At 64.8% G+C, this 18,689-nt stretch overlaps 3 protein-coding genes across 3 annotated transcripts; 1 reads left to right on the top strand and 2 right to left on the bottom strand.

Moving 5' to 3' along the window:
• Positions 1–6: 6 nt before the first annotated feature.
• CHLRE_09g397400v5 (uncharacterized protein) lies at positions 7–2,918 on the bottom strand. The gene is made up of 5 exons (XM_001694569.2): positions 2,723–2,918; positions 2,246–2,450; positions 1,466–1,978; positions 924–1,046; positions 7–737 (listed from the first exon to the last, which is right to left on the bottom strand). Exons 1-5 carry the CDS (start codon positions 2,875–2,877, stop codon positions 603–605), a joined length of 1,131 nt encoding a protein of 376 aa, XP_001694621.1. The 5' UTR covers positions 2,878–2,918; the 3' UTR covers positions 7–602.
• Positions 2,919–5,978: 3,060 nt separating this feature from the next.
• CHLRE_09g397450v5 (uncharacterized protein) lies at positions 5,979–17,384 on the top strand. The gene is made up of 5 exons (XM_043065847.1): positions 5,979–6,388; positions 6,477–6,541; positions 6,705–7,593; positions 7,735–12,518; positions 12,636–17,384. Exons 1-5 carry the CDS (start codon positions 6,199–6,201, stop codon positions 16,758–16,760), a joined length of 10,053 nt encoding a protein of 3,350 aa, XP_042920875.1. The 5' UTR covers positions 5,979–6,198; the 3' UTR covers positions 16,761–17,384.
• Positions 17,385–17,496: 112 nt separating this feature from the next.
• Positions 17,497–18,598, bottom strand: CHLRE_09g397500v5 (uncharacterized protein). The gene is made up of 3 exons (XM_043065849.1): positions 18,546–18,598; positions 17,978–18,224; positions 17,497–17,768 (listed from the first exon to the last, which is right to left on the bottom strand). Exons 1-3 carry the CDS (start codon positions 18,550–18,552, stop codon positions 17,672–17,674), a joined length of 351 nt encoding a protein of 116 aa, XP_042920874.1. The 5' UTR covers positions 18,553–18,598; the 3' UTR covers positions 17,497–17,671.
• Positions 18,599–18,689: the final 91 nt, after the last annotated feature.

Genomic DNA, 18,689 nt, shown 5'->3' with positions numbered 1-18,689 from the left:
GGCGTCAGTGGCCGAATTCCTTAAAATGGCTTCGTTCAGTTGACGAAACAGGATGCCGCCGCTTCGTTCACCCCCAAAATTTTTCCGGGGGCTCCGCCCCCGACCCGCACGATGTCGACACCAACACGACACGCCCACTCCTCCCCTGCTTCCCGCCGACCCAACCTCACTCTCCCGCCAGGGGAACCCCTGTCTCCCGCCGTCAACACCCATAGATACAGCCCTTTGAGCCGTCTTACCATGTGACACGCAGGTTTCGGCCGTGGAGTAGCCGCTGGAACCCCCTGTCCTTGGCCACAAGTGGCCGAAATCCCAAAAATGTCTTCGTCTGTTTGCCGAAAGACCCCCCAAGATCCCGTGCGTTTTGGCCGAAATTTCAAGTTAACATCACAAAAATTTCGTCCGCCAGAGGCCTTTTTGGGCAAATCTCGTTCCGAACGAAGGAAGATACGAGCGCTGAGAAAGCGCTGTACGATACCCACTTGCCAACACCACAACATCAAACCGGCGCATCCGCAGCTCTGTCCATGGCCAGGTTCCAATAATGCTCCAGTCCGCCAGAAGTCCAGCGCCTAGGCAAAACATCGACCATGCAGCCCCTGTCATTGTGCGCCTGCCGGCCCTGCCTTGCCCTCGGCCGGCACGTAGGCGCCTGGGGCAATGCCAGCCGCGGCCTCGCTCAGCCGCCACAGCTCCTCCGCTGCCGCCTTATCACGCGCCTCGGCGCTGGGCTCGGCCTGCATGTGTTTGGATTGGAGGCAAGCACGGGCATAGAAAGTCAGCAACCATGGAATGCGCAGCAGCAGACCGTAATGTCGCATGGGTGCCCACCTGTCATGCTTGGCCTGCCAATGGCAAGCCATGGAGCGAATCCACCGCCACACCTTGCAAGTGTCACAGGCGCTCGACCCACGTCACCCCACCTGCTTGCCGCGTGAGAAGTAGCCGCCGCGCACCGCGCCTTCCGCCTCGCCCAGGCACACAGCCACCACTCGCCTCGCGCCCTCCGGCACAGACACCGTGATGGGCAGCAGCGGGAACACGTTCTGCGGAGGGGCGCAGGCGGAGGGGAAGGGGGCACAGCAGATGGGGGCACACAGCCATGTTCGTGACTGACATGAGCGCGTAACATGTCGGCTCCACATCAAGCGCACCGTACGCGAGATGCCTACCAGCGCCAGCGCGCACCTAGGCTGTACGCACCTAGGCTATACCGCGTATAGGCTATACCGCGTATATGCTGTACGCGCCCCCAGGTCGTACGCAAATATTCCGCGCCTAACTTGTCCGCCCGTCCTGTGGCGCACTCGGCCCTTCGGCGCTTTGCTGTACGCCTGCCCACTGTCAGCGGGGACCACGCCACACTGCACAACGCATCGTGCCTGCCCTCGCACCGCTCAAACCGTATCCCTGCGCCTACCCAAAGGGCCGCGCCCCCAGCCCTCCCCCCCCCCCGCACACCCACCTGGTAAACCAGCCGTGCCAGCCACGGCGCGTCCCGGCCCAGGCTGGTGCCCGGCACCCAGCCCGGCGTCACGGCGTTTGCGGTCACGTGGGGCGGCAGGCGGGCGGCCAGGCCCGACACGAACCACAGGTTGTACAGTTTCGACAGGCAGTACAGCTGCATGCCCGACAGAGGGCAGGGCTGCGGCGGAGCCGTCGCCCAGGGTGGAGGCGGCGCGCTGGTTGCGGCGGGTGCGGTGGCCACAGCAGGTGCTGTGGGTGCTCCGGAGGACGTGCCGGCGGTGCTGAGGCGCGGGAGCCACTGCGGGCTGGCTGTGGCGCCGCTGCCGCCCGGGTGGATGTCTGTGAGTCCCTGGGCGTTGCTACTTCCGCTGGTGCTACTGCCGCTGGACCCCTCCACGCCCTTCACCTTGCGATGGAGCTCGGAGGACACCACCACGACGCGGCCGGCGGGGGCCGCGAGCAGCGCCGGCAGCAGCAGGTGTATGAGGAGGAAGTGGCCGAGGTGATTTGCCTGGAGCAGAGGAGGGGTGGGTAGCGTGGGTTGGCAGTGGGACCGGTGGGACCTGCCGGAGCAGGCAGATGGGCGTAGCCATAGCTGGTGGTGGCAACCCTTTGCTGCAACTGCGGATTTGAGAAGACTGTGCTCTTGGTGCTGCGGGTACGTCGAAGCACGCCTAGCTCAACTGCCAATTGCCCCACGTGCTGGACGTGTACACCCCACCATCGTGTGTATCTCTGCACCTCGTGTCAAGGCCAGTAAGCTTCCGTACATGCGCACCTGCAGCGTGAGCTCTTGGCCGTCCACCGTGCGTTGAAGTGGCGCCCCTGGCGGTGCGTTGGACATCACCCCCGCATTCGCAACTAACACGTCCAGCTTGGGGTGTCGGTTCAGGAGCGACGTGGCCCCCAATCGAACATTGTCCAGGTTTGCCAAATCCAGTATGGCGTACTCCACGCTGCCTCCGGAAACCTTTGCCGTGGGCCTGCACATGGGTCGGAAATAGCGACGCCTTGAAACAGAAATGGAAACAGAGACACCCTGCCGTGGGCAAGTGGCGTGAGTAAAGGGAGTTGGGGGAAATGAGGAGACGCCACCACTACCGAGCATGGGTGGCGGGCGCACAGGGCAGGCCCGCACCCCGCCAGGGTCACCAGGTGGCTGACCCCGCTCGAGACGCCGTCTGGCAAGGACTACGGAACGAGCTGGCGCTCCCCACAGCATTCGCGCCCAACGTGCGCACATCGTCGCACTCACTCCAGCAAAGCCACAGCCTTCTCAGCCTTGGAAGCGTCACGACATGTTAGAATGATGTTGTGGCCTTTCGCCAGGATTTGCTTCGCAACCTCAAACCCTATGCCACCATTCGCGCCTGTGATAAGGACACGCCGTGCCATGTGTCCTGGGGCCATTTCTGCTTTAACTTTGCCACTTGTGTATGTGCAACTGCCACTGGCAAAGACCGGTCGGTAGTCCACTATGTCGGTGCCGACGCAAGTCTGGATCCCGCCACCAGCCGGCTTTGCCCCCATGCATGCGCAGCACCCATCCGCGCCGCCGCTTGCGCATACGTCAGGATGGAAGTGGGCTTACGCAGCTTGAGGACTCTTGAGGCGAAGGCTGAAGGAATCAGACTTGGGACAATTTCCGCCGTCGGCTGCGCCTCCACCTTGGTCTCCACCATTCGGTACCATTCGCCTTGGCCTGTTCGCCAAACTCGCTGCTCAACGCATGCATTTCCTGACGATAGGCAGGCAGGTGAAGCGTCGGACCGCTTCCAATCCGAGGCCTGGGGCCTTGCCCCTTGGGCAGGCACGAGCGTACAGACTGTACGAACAGGCGAACACAACTGACAGATTACGGCACCACAATGCGCTTGGACAAGTCAGCATATGCGCTTCCTCAGTTCCTCCGCAGATCGTGCGCGCAGCAGTAAACCAAAACAGTTTACAGTCATCTGACTCAGTCATCCCTCGGCCCCTCGCTCACGTCCTGGCGCGTTCATCACCTGCAGCTGTAACTTGAAATCATCCAAGTCAGGCACCATGTAAGGGCGCGCGGTTATCTCGTCAAAGGTAACGTAGCAGTTGCGGTCGCCGCTCATGCTCACGCTTTTCTTTTTGCTTGTGCTAGCTTAGGCGGTGGGTGTTTCTCTGGGCCGGAGACGGTCCCTCGCGGCGTGGGTGCGGTGTGCCCCCGCTTGTCGGGCTGTCCCTTCAATTGTAATTCGCATCCTTACTGGCCTCGGCTCTACAACGTCATGTTCGCTTGTGTGTGTTGCGTTTTTTCAAGCACGTCAATAAAAAGGGCCGTGGGCGGAGCGCCGGCCAGCGTGAGCACGGATACAAGATGGCGCACAGTTGACACTTGACAGAGTCTGACCTGATACCGTGAGTGCGGTGGGCACGGCGCATGGTGTGGCGAGTTCAGGGTGAATTAGCGCATTGATGGAAAGTGTAGGGGGGGGGGGTTGGTTTGAGTTCGGGGATTCTGCCCCGGCGTTTAGTTGTCAATCTACCGTATGCAGCTGCGGGGCCCGTGCAACACTCGGGAATCGTGAGGCCCCCGTATTGAATTGTTAGAGCAGCGGTTCGACCTCCGATCCGGGCCCAACACACGGCCCCCGCAGGCTACCACTCGTTCAACAGAAGGACTGACGGCCCTCAAACGGCCCAGCCCGTGGTAACCGTGTCTGTTAGCTCGGCCAGGGGGTTCCCTGGGCCTGCATCTGGCAACACACACACGCAGACGCCCGCAAACAGGGCAGCTAGCCCTGTGACTTGCGCACGTTGGCAGCTGTGAGGAGGAGATGCTGTAGATGATCAATGGTAGGCCTAGAATTTCATAAAACCAACAAGCGCACGAAGATTGCAACACGGTCTTAGCCATTTTGCCAAATTGCCTCTGCTGGTGGCGCCTGGGCAATGCTTGGAGGGCCGCTGGGCAGGGCATGAGCTTGGGTATGAGGTCAATATGGCACAAGAACACGCACCACTGCTGAAGGAGGGCGTGGGGGAGGGCCCGCAAGCAGCTTTTGGGTAAGACCAGGTTGGGAGCAGCTACTGCCTGCTACTGCTTCATGCGCAAGTGGGTGTAAATGCGGTCTGCACCTTCCTGTCCAGTCACTGACAGGAATGAGTTGAAAGTATCAGGGTCAGGGTCAGGTTCAGGTTCAGCGCCATGCATGGCTTCCCGCCCCACACACTCGCACACCCCGACCTCAAGAGTTCGAAGATGGGTGTAAACGCGATGGAACAGGGGAACAGGACAGGGCACGGAGGACAGGGTTTGGCGCGGGCCCATCATGTCGAAGCTCATAAAACTCGCCCCCCGTTTCCCCAGACTCCATTTCCCCGATGAAGTGACCCCGACCCCGACCCCGACCCCTCCCCGGTCACCGGTCCGGGAGGTTGTGCGCACGCCAGCATCCGCAGTACATTTGGTCCAACGTATGTTACGACTCTGGCACTCAGATCATACTCAGACTTCAGTCGTCATTGCTATAAGAGCCTGGCTGCGTTCCAGGTGGGTCTCTTGGGGTTCGCGTTGTCACCAGCCTTTGCTTGGTAGTCTGCGGCCAGTCTACGCCAGCCCAGCCTCTGACAGCCGTATCCACCAGCTGAGAGTCACAAGCTTTAGGACGCCGGAGTGGCGCAGCTTGGCGCGCGGTTATCTCGTCAAAGGTAACGTAGCAGTTGCGGTCGCATGATCATGGACAAGTGTTCCCCGGTCACGGGAAAAGGGGCTGAGCCCCTCCACAGTCTGAGGCCGAACAACCTCATCGCCCGGTTATCCTCATCGCCCGGACATAGCCGGGGTCGGTTTCCACAGGCACATAGCCAAACCAGGTGCCTAGCAATCGCAATGCCACAGCAGAGCCAACCGTAGCCAGACGCAGCACAGTTGTCAACAGCCGCACTACTTGTCATGCCGCTACGCATGCCCTGCCAGCCCCACCGCGGACCGCTATCTAGACACCAGCCGGCTCCTCAGCCTGCGCGCTTGCGCCGCTTCTTGGGCGGCGCTGCGCTCTCCTCCTCCACGTGGCCTTTCCCGCCCCCTCCGCTACCAAGATGCGCGCACGCGCCGCCGCTGCTGCCGCTGCCGCTGCCGCCGCTGCCGCTGCCCCCAACGCCGCCGATCACGGAAAAGCGTCATCGCAATTCCATGTTATTCCGAAAGCGTGCGGCACCTCGCATTATGAAAACAAAATGAACATTATGAAGGAAGAACCCCTTCACATCTGAACGGAAGCCAGCGGTGCACGATCAGCACAGTGAGCTATGGACGTGCAGGCGAGGGGCTGGGGCCTGCTGGGGGCGAGCGCGGGGGAAGTTCGAGGAGAGCCTCCGCTGCGTCAATCAGGCACGACCTACCACACACGTATAATATACCGCACACGTATTGCGCGGGTGGCCTTTTACGTGAGATCGTTGACACTAGAGGAACTTTCGCTAGGGGCTGGTTTTGTTGCACAGCGTGAGCTGCTATAGTACTGAGCTTAAAGCATTATCTATACTAGCTTCAGACAATTACCTTACCTCAAGTGCCGAAGTTTCCAACTGCCCTCCACCTCCTGCTGTTCTCAAGAACTGTTCAAACCTCACATTCTCGATTACGTCTTTCAATAATGTTCGGCAACGTTTTGTTAGAGTGCGATACAACCATAAGGACGTCGATACTAGTGCGCTGCTGAATGAACGAACTGAGTCGGAACTCAACTCTGGGGAGCGATGCCTCTGCGCGAGGGAAAGCCACCTGATAGAAACAGGAGAGCACCGCTAAACGTTCTTGTAATCGGTGGTGGGCCTGCGGGTCTCGCGGTGGCAGCGCGACTCGCAGAAGAAAATTGCATCGTTTTAGAGGCCTCGCCCCAGCTCGCGGGCTGGGCTGCCTGCCTAGAGCCCAGCACAAGCCTTGATGGTGAGCCTTCATACACATCAGGCGTACTTCCCACATTCCCTTGTGGGCGACGCACTAAATAAATGTTGCGCGCACACCCCTCTCTCAGGTCAAGCAAAGGAGTCCCTGGTCTTCGGTAACAGTGCTTCTGACTCACGAGCACACGGCCTTACGGTGAGGACTCCTGAGCACCTTCGAGGCCATGAGTTGGGGCCCTAGGCGTGGGTCCTGCACAGCAAAGTGTCTTCCAGCGGAGGCGGCGCCCCTAGGGCATAGCCCTGCTGCCCCCGAACCCAGGACAAGCCCACCCACCACAATCTTACTCCTGATAATGCAGGCAGGAGATGTGGTGCGGAGCTTTGCAGACTTCGCGAACCGCCACGGCATTGCTGATCGAGCGTGCACCGGCTGTCGGGTGACCCGGCTAGAACTTGTTGCACCGGAAGACGGGTGCCGGGTTGACGGAAACAGCAGGGCCCGGGGTCGCAAGGACGGTGACACACCTTCCACTACTGGCGCTGTGCGTGCTGCTGACGCCGCCGCCGCCGCCAATGCCGCGGGACGTGTTGAATCGCGTGGCGATGGCCTCGCTGCGGCTTCCGCCGCCAGCGCGCCCCTTCCTAAGCTGCCCGCAGCTGCGCTCGGGAACCTTGCGGCAGCCGCCAGCAGACGCGCTACCGTGCTGCGCAGCAGCTTTGACGCGGCAGGTGCTGCCACCAGCTCTAGCAGCGCACCAATCCGGGACGGAAAGCCGCAGCAGGTGAGGGAGCAGGAGCTACTACAGCAGCCACCGCCGCCGCAACAGCCGAGGGGCCGATGGCTGGTCACGTATGTGGACATGACCTGGGGCACCACTTGCCGCATGTTCGCCGACGTTGTCATTGTCGCAACTGGGGCGCCGCGGCTCTCATTGACGCTGGCGGAAGCGGCCCAGCCTTCTGCCAGTAGTGGTGCCGGCGGCGGCGGTCGTGGTGGCGGTGGCGGTGGCAGCTCCAGCAACGTCTGGGACGCCCCGGCGGCACTGGCAGCAAGTGGCTCGGCAGATGTTGCGTGCGGCGTGAACGCTAGGCCAGGGCCCGGGCTTGCGGCGGCAGCGGCGGGAGGCCGCAGCGCTAATGGCACGAGCAGCATCGCCGCCGCGGGCACTCAAGGCCAATGCCAGCCGGCACGACAGGTGACCACGGACGACTTGCAGCGTGCTGCGAAGGTCACGGTCGTCGGCCAGGGTAGGTGCTGCAAGGAAAACAGGCTCCGTGCGCTTGCTAGCTCATGTTGCGCAGGAAGGGCACGGCGCGCCTTACATCTGCGGTAGGTACCAGGGTTGCCAACTTACAAGTCATGCCCCTCTGTTCCGCTGCCAACCGCAGGCATGGATGCGCATGACGCGGCAAGCGCGGCGGCGCTGTTGCGACAAGGTAAAGGCGTCTCCATCCAGTTCGCAGACCTCGGCGACCATTTGACAACGCCCACATGCCGGCAGCAAGGGGAGGCCGGCGGTCCGCTGAGGATGCAAGGCCAAGAGGACCTGCTGTCCTCCGCCCGGCGTCGCGCGCTGGCCGCCTCGCTGCAGCCGCACTACACCGCGCCGCAGCCCGGGCCGCTGGGCAAGGCGCTGCGGGCGCCCGCCAAGCGCCGCTTCTGGGCGCTCGTCAAGGACAAACTCACTTTGGGGCGCGGAGGTGGAGGCAGCAGCAGCAGCAGTGGCAGTAGCAGCGGTGGTGCGGGGGAGCACTTGGTGCTGTGGGCGCCCAGCCTGCATGACCCCCGCTTCATGCCGTTCCTGAGCGCACCGTTGCGGCAGGCATTGCTGGGCGGAGCGGATGGAGCCGAGGGGGCTGGCGACATGGTTCTGTACCGTGGCATGGTTCACCCGGACGTGCCTGGCCTGGCGTTCATGGGGCTGGAGGCTCACGCCGGCAGTAGCCTGCTGCTGCTGGAGCTGCAGGCGCAGTGGCTGGCGGCTAACCTTGCTGGTCGGCTGGCGCTGCCGCCCGCCGCCGCCATGCGCGCTGACGTGGCGGCCCAGCGTGTGTGGCGGTCCGGCGCGCTGGCGCACCCGCTCATGTCGGTGGGCGGCTCGCTGGCGCGGAAGCACGAGCAGTGGGCGATGCAGCAACTTCTTTCCGACCTTCACGACGTTGGCATTACCTCCTACGGCGAGCCACCGGTACCCAGTCCCACCCGCGCCGCTGGAGGCAGCAGTAGCAAGAGCCTGGCAGGGTCCAGCCGCAATTCGTCTCCGGCGGTACCTTCGTACTCGCGTCGGTCGAGCAGAGGTCGTGGCGTCGAGGGCCGCGGTGTCATCACCTCCGCATCCGCTGCCAGACGGCCTTCGGCAACCGCACCCAACGCTGCGAGCCCCGGTGAGCCGTCGGCTCCGATCACAACGGATGGGGAAGCAATGAGCAGTGCCGAGGAAACAGCCGGTGGTGTGGCGCCTAACACCCCGGTGAAGGCGCCATCCCGTGCCTCTGCGCACGTGTCAGCGGCTGCCATAGTGCACGTAGCAGCGACGCCGGTTGCGGCCGCACCGCTACTGCAGCCCTCCCCGCTGGGTCCGCGGCGGACTCAGCGGCACATGGCGGTCGTGGCCGAGGCCATGGCGGCGGCGGCAGAGGCCTCCAAGTCCGCCGCTGCCGCTGTAGCAGCTGTCATGGCGTCCAAAGCAGCGGCTACTGCCGCGACTGCTGCGCCCTCACGGCAGTCACCTGCAGTGCCTGCAGCTTTGGTTGCGAGTGGGTGGCCGCAGGGGCGCGTGGCGGCGGCGGCTGCGGCGCCCGCATCGCCGCGAGCCTTCATGTCCTTCCGTGTGGGTGCTCAGCCGCCGGTCAGGGAGCTGGCTCGGAAGTACCATCAAACAGCACCGGGCGAGGCGGTAACGGGTGGTGGCCGCTACGGTGTCGGCGTGGACTCTGTGCTGAACTCCAGGGACTTGCTGCGGGTGGGCGCCGTGGCAGCACGCAACCGGAGGAGCCTGCTGCCTTCGCTGGGCTCGCCGCCGCCTGCTGCTGCCCGCTGCTCCTCCAAGCGTGCATTGGGGTGGAGCCCAAGCTTCAGCCGCCTGAGCCACAACAGCAGGGACGAGGGCGAGGGCGGCTGCAGCAGCAGTGGCGGTGGCTTGGACGCTCGGGCTTCGGGCGGCTGGAGCAGTGGTGGCGGCAGCGGCAGGGGCGTGCAGATTGGCAGAGGCAGCGGCGGTGGCAGCGGCGGCGCCGGGGCTGGAGCTGGCGGGTATGTGGGGATAGTGGGGGCCGTACAGCAGCGGCTGCGGCTGCAGGCGCTCAGAGCACCAGACGCGGATACTGATGGCGGCATGATGCACGCCTCTGGAGGCAGCAGCGGCGGCCAGCGTCATCCAGGTGTGACTGCAGATGTCGCACATACCGGACTTGCTGCAAGCCCAGATGGTGGTGCGAGCGCGTCATCACAGTGCGGGCGGCTGGCCCCGTCCTCTGCGGTGTTCTTCCATGCCACGCTGGGCTCGGCCGCCGCTGCTGCGCGCTCGTCACGCGACGCCGCCAGCATCACGTCCGACTCGGGTGCGGGAGGCACTGCCGGCGACAGTCGAGAGTCACTGACGCCCAGCCTCGCGCTGCTGCCGTTGCCGCACGCGGCACCCCACGTGCCGCATCGGCAGGGCCGGTCCCCTCCTCGCTCGCCGCGGCCGCCATCGCGGCCATCCTCGCCTCAGGCAGCAGACGAGCTGACGAGCCCAGATGTGGCGCAGCTGTTGACGCCCCTCCAGCAGCCAGCTTCGTCGCAGCAGCAGCGGCAGGCAGCACTGGTAGCTTCCGGCAACACAGGAGAAGGCGGCGCAGCACTGGCGGCGACGGGAGCTGCTGACTACGCCATGGCTGATGAGCAAGCGGAGGGCAAGCTGCGTGCTGCTCGCGCTGACGGCTGTAGCGACACGCCTAGCCAGTCCACTGCACGCGCTACTGCTACTGCCTACCCGGCTGACGACCCCACCGTTGCCGCTCACTCGGCGCAAGCCGCAGCAGACGCCGCGGCGAGCTATGCGCACGCGATTGCGTCAGCGTCGCCGTTCTCCACCACTGCCGCGCCACCGTCGCCGCCGCGCACCTGGCACCACCAGTTCTTTAACCCGCGCCCGCGTGCAGCGGGGACCGTAGCCGCGGCGCAGCACCACCGTTTGCTGGCGCGAGTGGCGCCTGCCGCGGCAGAGGCGGGCGCAGCGGGGGGCTTGCTGGCGCAGGCTGCTGTTGAAGCGGCAGCGGCGGCTCGATCGCCGCTGCCGGCGCCTCGCACAGTGAGTGTGTCTACCATCATCCGGGAGTTCCAGGGCCAACGGCTACAGCAGCAGCAACTGCGGCCCGAGGAGCAGCCGTTGCAGCGGCTGCTGAGCGAATCCGCAGCAGAGCAGCAATCTACGCCAGAGCTTCTTCCAAGCATCATGCTGGTGTCGCAGTCATTGTGCGATGCCCATACGAGCCGGGATGTGGCAGGCAGCTTGGAATGTGTGAGGATGGAGGGACCTCCGTCACAAGAAGGCTGCGCTGGGGCCAGCAGTGCAGCCGACGCAGCAGCCCCGCTTGCTGCTGCGGACACGCCTGCGGACGGTGGTGATGCCGGAACGATTCTAATGCTGACGGCAGTCACGAGCGAGCCCGAGGCAGCAGCAGCTGCTGCCGCGGAGGGACTGCAGCAGCTGCTCATCAGCAGTTGCAGCTTGGTCACAGCACCCTCCTTTACCAGCCTGCAGCGGCAGGAGTCGGCAGGTCCTGCCGATTCTGCAGCTATTGCTGGCAGCGTTGCAGCGGCTGCCTTGCGCCCATCAGAGCGCGCCCCAGAGTGCACTGCTATGGGGGTACATGGCAGCAGCAATGACAGCAGCGGGAACGGGAGTGCAGCCGCTGACGTGCAACTCCGGCCGCCACCGCCGCTTCAGCCTAACCCTGACACTGCTCCCCACCACCACCGGCCGCGCGGCGCCTCGGAGCCACTGCTCAAGCTGCCTGCGCTCCCGCCAGCACCCATCTTGCCGGCGCCAGCGCGGCCCCCGCTGCCTCCTGCAGGTCAAGCAGCAGCACCGTCAGAAGGCACCTGCTCTGCAACCTCCTCCTCGCCCGCGACCACCACGCCATTGCCTGCGCTTCCAGCCCCTTGGCTGTCACCCGGACACGCCTCAGCCTCGGCCAGCGGCGGCGCCAGTCCTACGTCGCCCTACTACGGCATCGGCGTGAGCAGTGCCCGGGCCGGCCGGCGGTTGACAGCTGAACGGCATCCTTTTGCGCGAGGGTCGTCTCCGGGCGGCGCCGCTGGCGGCTCTGAGCTGGATGATGGCGAAGGGCCGCTGAGCCCCAGAACCCGCCGCCGCCAGTTGGCAGGCCTAGACTCGCCAACGGTAATCCAACTTCGCCAGCTGCTAGGACTGGGGCTAACGGACAGTACCGGGCCGCTGCCTCTGCTGCCTCTGCCCGAGGGCAGCAGCGGGAGAGCCCTGGGCGCGGGACGGCGGGGCCGCAGAGGTAGCGGCGTCGGTAGTGGGATGGTGTCTCCCAACAGCAGCAGCCAGCGGAACCTGATGCAGATGGCAGAGCAGCAGCAGCAACAGCACGCGGTTGGAGGAAAGGGCGGCCCGCGGCGGCAGCTGTCCTCACCCACGCTGCAAGCGGCATCGGCCAGTGGGAGTGGTTGCTCCTCGTCAGGCGGCGGGGCCAGCCCTGCGGTCGCTATGAGTCGCAAAGCGGCAGCAGAAGCGGCGGTGTCGGCGGCGTCGACAATCTCGGAGTCAGGCGCTGTGGCGGGTCTGGCCTTGCCGCAGGTTGCCTGTGAAGCGTCTGCCGCCTCTGCACCGCTGCCTTCCGTGGCCGCCGCAGCGGCTGCGGCTGCCTGCCCGTCTGACCTCCTGCGCCTCGGCGCTCCAAACGCCGAGGCCAGCGACGACGGCTGCGGTGTGTGGACCCACCGCTTGAGCGATTGCCACATAGATGGTGGCGCGGACAGCGGCTCCAGCTCCGGTGCGCCGCTGAGGCTAGGCGTCGGCACCGGGGATGTTGCTGCTGCTGCCGCTGCTGCTGCCGCTGCTGCTGCCGCTGCTGCTGCCGCTACTGCTGCCGCTACTGCCGGGGCAACGGACAGTAGCAGGAGCGCCCCTGCCATGGGCACGCCAGTTGAGGACACGCCCCAGGTGAGACGGGTTGAGGGCAAACGTAATGTCGTTCACATCCTGCGGCATGTTGCCGATTTGGACTGGAGGCGTGACCACGATTGTGGCCCTGAGCCCATGTGCTTTCCCTTGACATAGGTTCCTATGGCATCTAGTGGATCTGCAGCGACTGGCGCAAGCACAGTCGCAGAGGCCGCGGCCGCCGAGGCCGGGGCCCAAGCGGCAGTGGCGGCTGCTTTCACGCCCCCAACATCAGCCCCTTCTGGCGCAGCTGCCGCGACTGCGGCGGGTGGCGCGGCGGAGGCTGGGACCAAGTCTGCGGCATCGTCGCTGGAGGTCTCGCTGCGGACGCTGGTTGTCAACCAGCACCGGAAGGACGCACTGCATGAGACGCCGCCGCCGCAGTCCGCTGCTTCAGGCGCACCGCTGTCCACACCGCCGCCGCCGTTGCCTTCAACGGTACCGCCTGGCTCTGAAGCTGCCATGGATCCAGAGGCTGGGTCTAAAGCTGACAGCAGGACTGGCGCTCCGGCCGTACTGGCATTGGCTGAGCCGGCTTTGTGCCGGCCGGTGACCCTGCCGCTGCCTGTAGCACTGCGCCTGCCGGGCCTCACGTCTACGCCTCACCTCAGCACTACTGCTCAGGACGGCACACCACCACGCGGCGGTAGCAGTAGCGCCGCCGGCAGTAGCGCAGGAGGCGGCAGCAGCAGCGTAGCCTGGCCTGTTGTCGGCCATCCCGCTCCAAGTGCGCTCGCGGGTGCGGCGGTTGCGAAGGAGGCCAGTGCCACTGCTGCCCCAACCGCCGCGTCAGCGTCACAGCCGGGGCCTCCAACTAGCACTGCTCGGTCGCAATCCGTGGCCGGAAGCGCTGTGCACGTCCCTTCCCCGTTCGCAACTATGGCTGCACCGCCTGCCTTCAGCCCCCACAGCTGGCAGCCGCTGCGGGCCCAGAAGTCTCTACCCTCACAGCTGACGGAGCTGACGGAGCTGATGGGGCCGCAGCAGCCTTCGCCACACGGTGCGCAGAACAGATGGCAGGTCAGGACGGCGCAGAGCTGTGGCAGCAGTGGGATGCGTGCGGGCGGCGTCAGAGGCGCGGCAATAGCACCCGTAGATGGAGCGGCAGGGCCACGCGGCACCATTTCACGGCCGCGCGGCTTTGCGCGGAGCAGCGGCGGCGTCCGTTCACATGGCAGCAGCAGCGGCGGTAGCTCACGCGGCAGCAGCAGGAAAGCGCTGCTTGGGAGCGTTCCGGCAGAGGGCGCGGCGGTTGCAGGAGTTGTGGGGGAGGCGCGAGCCTCCATCGCGCGTGCGATGGCTGCGACAGCCATCTTCACTTCCTCTCGGCGCATCCTGTCCGTGCCAGAAGGTTGCCAGTTCGAAGCTGCAGCTGCCGACAGCTCCATACGCCACGGAAGCAACAGCGCTACCGCGCCACTGCCTGTGTTTGGCAGACGCAGTCTTGCGGCATTCCAGCGCCGCAGCTCGAGTGGCGTAGACAGCGTGGGCAGCGCCGGCGGCGGGAGTAGCAGCTGTGCGCAACTGCTCCCACCGCAATGGAGCAGTTCCATTGCCGGGCGGTCGTCGTGGGCCGGCGCTGCCGGTAGCAGCACCGCAACTGCCACGGCGCAGGCATCGCAGGGGACTAGCAGGAGCAACGCCGGTTGCCACGGCGACAGGTCTGTGCCGATGAGGCGCCAGCAGCTTTCGCTTTCCAGCCTGCTTGCTGCTGCTGGGTTCGGCAAGGCGGCTAGCCAAGCCAAGCAGCAGCCCTTGCGCGGCCTGTCCGGCTGCAGTAGCGCTGAGGCCACCAGTGCTGGCTACGTCGGCAACCGGCCCCGAGCCGCCAACCCCAGCGAGCCCCTTGCCAGCGCCCCACCTCTGCAGCCGAAGCCCAGCACTGCGACAGCGCTGCGGCGCACCACCAGCGGCCCCCTGCTCCTGCGCGACGCAGTTGCAGCGCTGCACGGCTCGCCGCAGCCCCCAGTGCCCGGCGGGCTGCCGCCCAAGGCTGCCAGTGCCGGGCCCGCTGCTCCTGCGGCTGGGCGCTCAGGCGTGCCTTACAGGGATGCCGGCTTGGAGGTGGCGCTGGCCGTGGCACGGGGCTGCGAGGCGTGGCTACCAGACCATGTGCGACGCCCTCCTGCTGGCCCTGCTTTGCATGCGGGCTCAGGCGAGTGTGCAGTGTCGGTGTCTGCATCCGGAGCCGCCTCTGCAGTCGTGCAGGAGAGCTCCGCACAACCGGCGCCAGCGCTTACCGCATCCACCGCGCTAGCCGTGCCCCGGCCAGCCGCGGCAACACCTGCAGTAGCTCCAGAAGCAGCAGGTGCAACCATCGCCCTGCCAGTGCAACCATTACAGGCCTGGGGCGGGGCCACCAGCATCAGCATCCGCAGCACGAGCCTGCTGCACAACTCCAGCACTGCATCTGGCCTGAGCCCGACCGCTGCGGGAGCCTCGGGCACCACCATTTCATGGCCTCGCTTCCTCGCGCCAACGCCCACAGGCCCCGCCAGAGCCACGCCACCCTTTGCAGCCTCCGCTGCTACAGCCTTCACACCACCTGCTTCAGCCACTCCCAGGAGCTGCAGCCCGCGCTCAGCGTTCTGCCTGCCTGGGGATCTCCGGGGCTTCCACTCGGACGTGCTTCCCCTTCACCCAGACAGCAATCCCGCTAGCGCATCTCAACCCCACCGCCAGCAATCGGAGCTTGGCCTGCCAGCCACGGTGCTTACGCCCAGTGGCGCGCCAGCCTTTTGCATACGGTTGCAGCAGCGAGGCCCGCGCGGCAGTAGCAGAATGGGTGAGATGCTACTGCCGATCTCTGCCCCCGTGGAGCTGGGCGCGGACATGTTTGGCGAGGTAGACACGGCGGCGGGCACAGTCTGCGTGCCTGAGGACGCGCGCAACGCGGCTTTGCTGCTGGACTCAATGCTGTTCGGCATGAGCGGGCGTGATGAGAAGGCTGCTACCGCGGATGGCCGAAGTCCCCGTGGCCTCGGCGGTCCGCACCGCAGTGCAGGTGTCGGTGGCCAGCCGACGCACGGCATGGTGCGCGAACAGCAGCAGCTTCGACCTGGTGGCGCCGTGGGTGCCGCGGTGGCTGTGCGTGCCAAGGGATTGAATCTGACATCCGCTCCAGGTGAACAGCGGGAAGCAGTGGCCCTGTCAGATTCGGCAGGCGGTGGCAGCAACACGACTGCCGCTGAAGACACCGCCTCAGCCACGGTCACAGCCGCAACCGCACTGGCGGCGGCCAGGCAGAGCATAGATGTAGCAGCGGCGCCAGGTGGGGAGGTCGACACAGACCCTTGCCTCTTTATTACCCTAATGCTCATGAGCCGTGGCGGCCCTGGCAGCAACGCGGACGCGAGCGACACAGCAGTCGGGGACTCGGCATCCGCTCTGGGGGGCGTGCTAGGCACCGTCAATGGCGGTGGTGGCGGCACGGCTGCAACCGTGGGCCCTGCATCCCATCTGCTGTCCTCAGCCGCGGCCAGCTCCTTCGACTTCACAGCTGCGGCTGCTGTGGCGGTGGCGGCGGCAGCGGCTGCTGCGGCGGCGGCAAGGCCGCCCGCGCGCACAGGCGCCAGTAAATGGCGGCCTGCAGCGGGCCTAGCGGCGCCGTCGGAAGTGGACGAACATCAGCCCCGGGACTTTGCCTTGAGCTCAGGGATGGCACCACCTACGCAGAACCTGCAAACTGCACCATCGACGCCGGCATTCTTGAAGAGCGCAAGCGCCCGAACAGAAGCGAGGCTGGGGGAGAGGGACGAGAATGCAAGTGGCAAGGCTGTCATTCAGCCCGCCATCGTGCTGCCGATGGGCACGCAGTTGGGCATGGCTTCGCGACGAGCAGCATCGGGGCCGGGAACGTATCCGGTGTTGCTGAGCGCGCACGCGCCATCGCGGGCTGCAGGAGGCGGAGCCGCAGCAGGCGGGGCGGCAACGCTGCAGGCCGCCGATGGGCAGCAGGCGCGGCAACCAGGATCCGGGCAGGAGCCTGCAGCTGCTTCAGCCCAGCTTGGCGTTCCATCCGCTCAGCAGGTGCTGGCGCAGGGGCACCGGCAGATGTCTGTGAGGCCCTCGCTGCCGGAAGCTGAGCGGTGCGTGGAGCCGCCACCGTTGCCGCTATCGCCACGAAGTGAATGCGGTGAAATTCTGCGCGCTGGGGGCGCAACTGCTGCCGACCCGCCGCCAAAGAAAGGGCGTATGTGGTCTCTTTTCAGCGCGTTGCGCCGGCATACCCAACGAAAGTAGGACTGGCAAGAATGCATTGTTGTCTGCTATGCATGCGTGGAGTGTATGCGTCAGCGCATATGTGTCAACCGGTTATGTGTTGCTGATCGTTCGTTTGGGCAAAACGACAATGCGCGCCGTAGTGGGTAAAAAAGTATGAAAGGGCCCAGATCCATGTCAAGAAATGCTCGTCAGGCCATTGCCGTGTGCGGGATAAGGTTGGGAGGGTGGACGTGTATGTGAATCTAGCTAGTCTACTTTTATTGGCCGGTCATATGTTACGGCTGGTAGTCAGGTTGCAGGAGTGGTCATCTGAGAGGCTTTGTTTTTGTTGTCGGGGCTTCGCACTTTCTGAATGACATGTGGGAATGCATGCGTTGGGCCGCCGATGCCAGATGTGCATGTCCTTGGCTTAAGCCAGGAAACGTACACGGCCGGTGTGTATGCGAAGAAGATGAAGGGTTTCGGTGTATTGGTGAGTGGTGCATGGCAGGCCTAGTGGCGTGACCGTGTGCAGCTGCGATGGAGCAGGACCCAGTCATGGAGGTACTGGTCGAATGAAGTACCGTGCGGTACGCTTGCAGTGATGTTGTGTAGAGATTTGCGTTGCGTCAAGGAGTACAGACACCGCGGCCGTTTCATCTTCTCCCCCTCTCGTGCAGGGCGCCGCGCCCCACCCGCACGGAGCGGCCACCATCCAGGGACAGGGCTGCCTTCGCCAATGCATGTGTGCCCACTTGGTGGCGACGGCGGGCGGTGACGGGGTGTATAGGGGCTATCAACCGCCGAAGCAGCATCCCCTCGTCGACAGACTTGGATTCAGGACGGCGTGTCAACTGGGGTTGCGCCTCCGCCTCCTACATCCAGGTACGCACAAACGCCTACACCACACCTCATCACCCGCCAACAACCATCCTAAACATAAGACTAGCTCAGGGATAGCTCATGCAACATGCGTTGAAATGATTATGTTGATCTGCTCCAATGGAAAAGGACAGAGTAGGCGCCCGGCCCCGCTCAAGACATGGCCTGCGTCATGGGCACATCGTGAGCCTGTCATGTGACGAGCAAAGCTCCGCGCGCCCAGGCCCAGCCCAAACCCAGCAATCGACTTGCAGTAGAACACATGTCTGGACCATGCACTTGCACACGTGGGGAATGATGTGATGTTGATCCGCCGTTTCCCCTGTTGGTCTGAGATGCATAACGTCATGACACAGCCCCTCCTCCCTCCTCACCCCCACGCCAGCGCCTTGTCCTGCTCAATCTTGGCCGCCTTGGCCGCCCGGTGCTGCTCCCAGAGCTCCTTGTACCGCTCTCGCTTGGCCGCCGCCTTGGCCGCCGTCGCCGCCCGGTGCTGCTCCCAGAGCTCCTTGTCCCGCTCTCGCTTGGCCGTACGCTTGGCCGCCGTCACCGCCTTCTCCTCCGCCGCCGCCGCCTTGGCCGCCGCCTTGGCCGCCCGCTGCTCTCTGTTGGGCCGCCAACCTGGTGCGTATGTCGCTCGTCATCCGTCATGACGAACTGAGTGCCTTTCTGCAAGCAACAGAGCTTCATTGGACGGCCGGGGGAGGCAGAGTAAGACCGTGTGCGCTGGCACGCTGCCTGCGACACCATTAGCTACTCCGTACGGCCCAAGTCTTTATCTAGAGAAGCAAATCCTGACAAGTCGTGCAGTTTGGGTAGGTCGACATCCCTGCCTTCGTCGCTCGGATGTGACAAGCTTGACACCTGGCTGACCTAGGCTGGCCTAGGCTGGCCTAGGCCGGCCTCGCGGTCGCAGGCTGTCGCCGGATTCCGCCACCCTACCTTTCATTTGGACAGTCGCCCCGCCCACGCATAATTAGGTGACAACGCACTTCCATCAACTAACGCTTCCCGCACTTTTGTGGGTGGGGGTCATTTCAGATGATGCCATCACGCGCAGTACTGGCTACACAGCGCTCACAGCCA

The sequence above is a fragment of the Chlamydomonas reinhardtii genome, chromosome 9 (genome assembly GCF_000002595.2).
Source record: "Chlamydomonas reinhardtii strain CC-503 cw92 mt+ chromosome 9, whole genome shotgun sequence".
Taxonomy (NCBI): domain Eukaryota; kingdom Viridiplantae; phylum Chlorophyta; class Chlorophyceae; order Chlamydomonadales; family Chlamydomonadaceae; genus Chlamydomonas; species Chlamydomonas reinhardtii.
The sequence above is the reverse complement of the archived record's forward strand: the minus strand, read 5'-3'. Positions and strand labels throughout refer to the sequence as shown.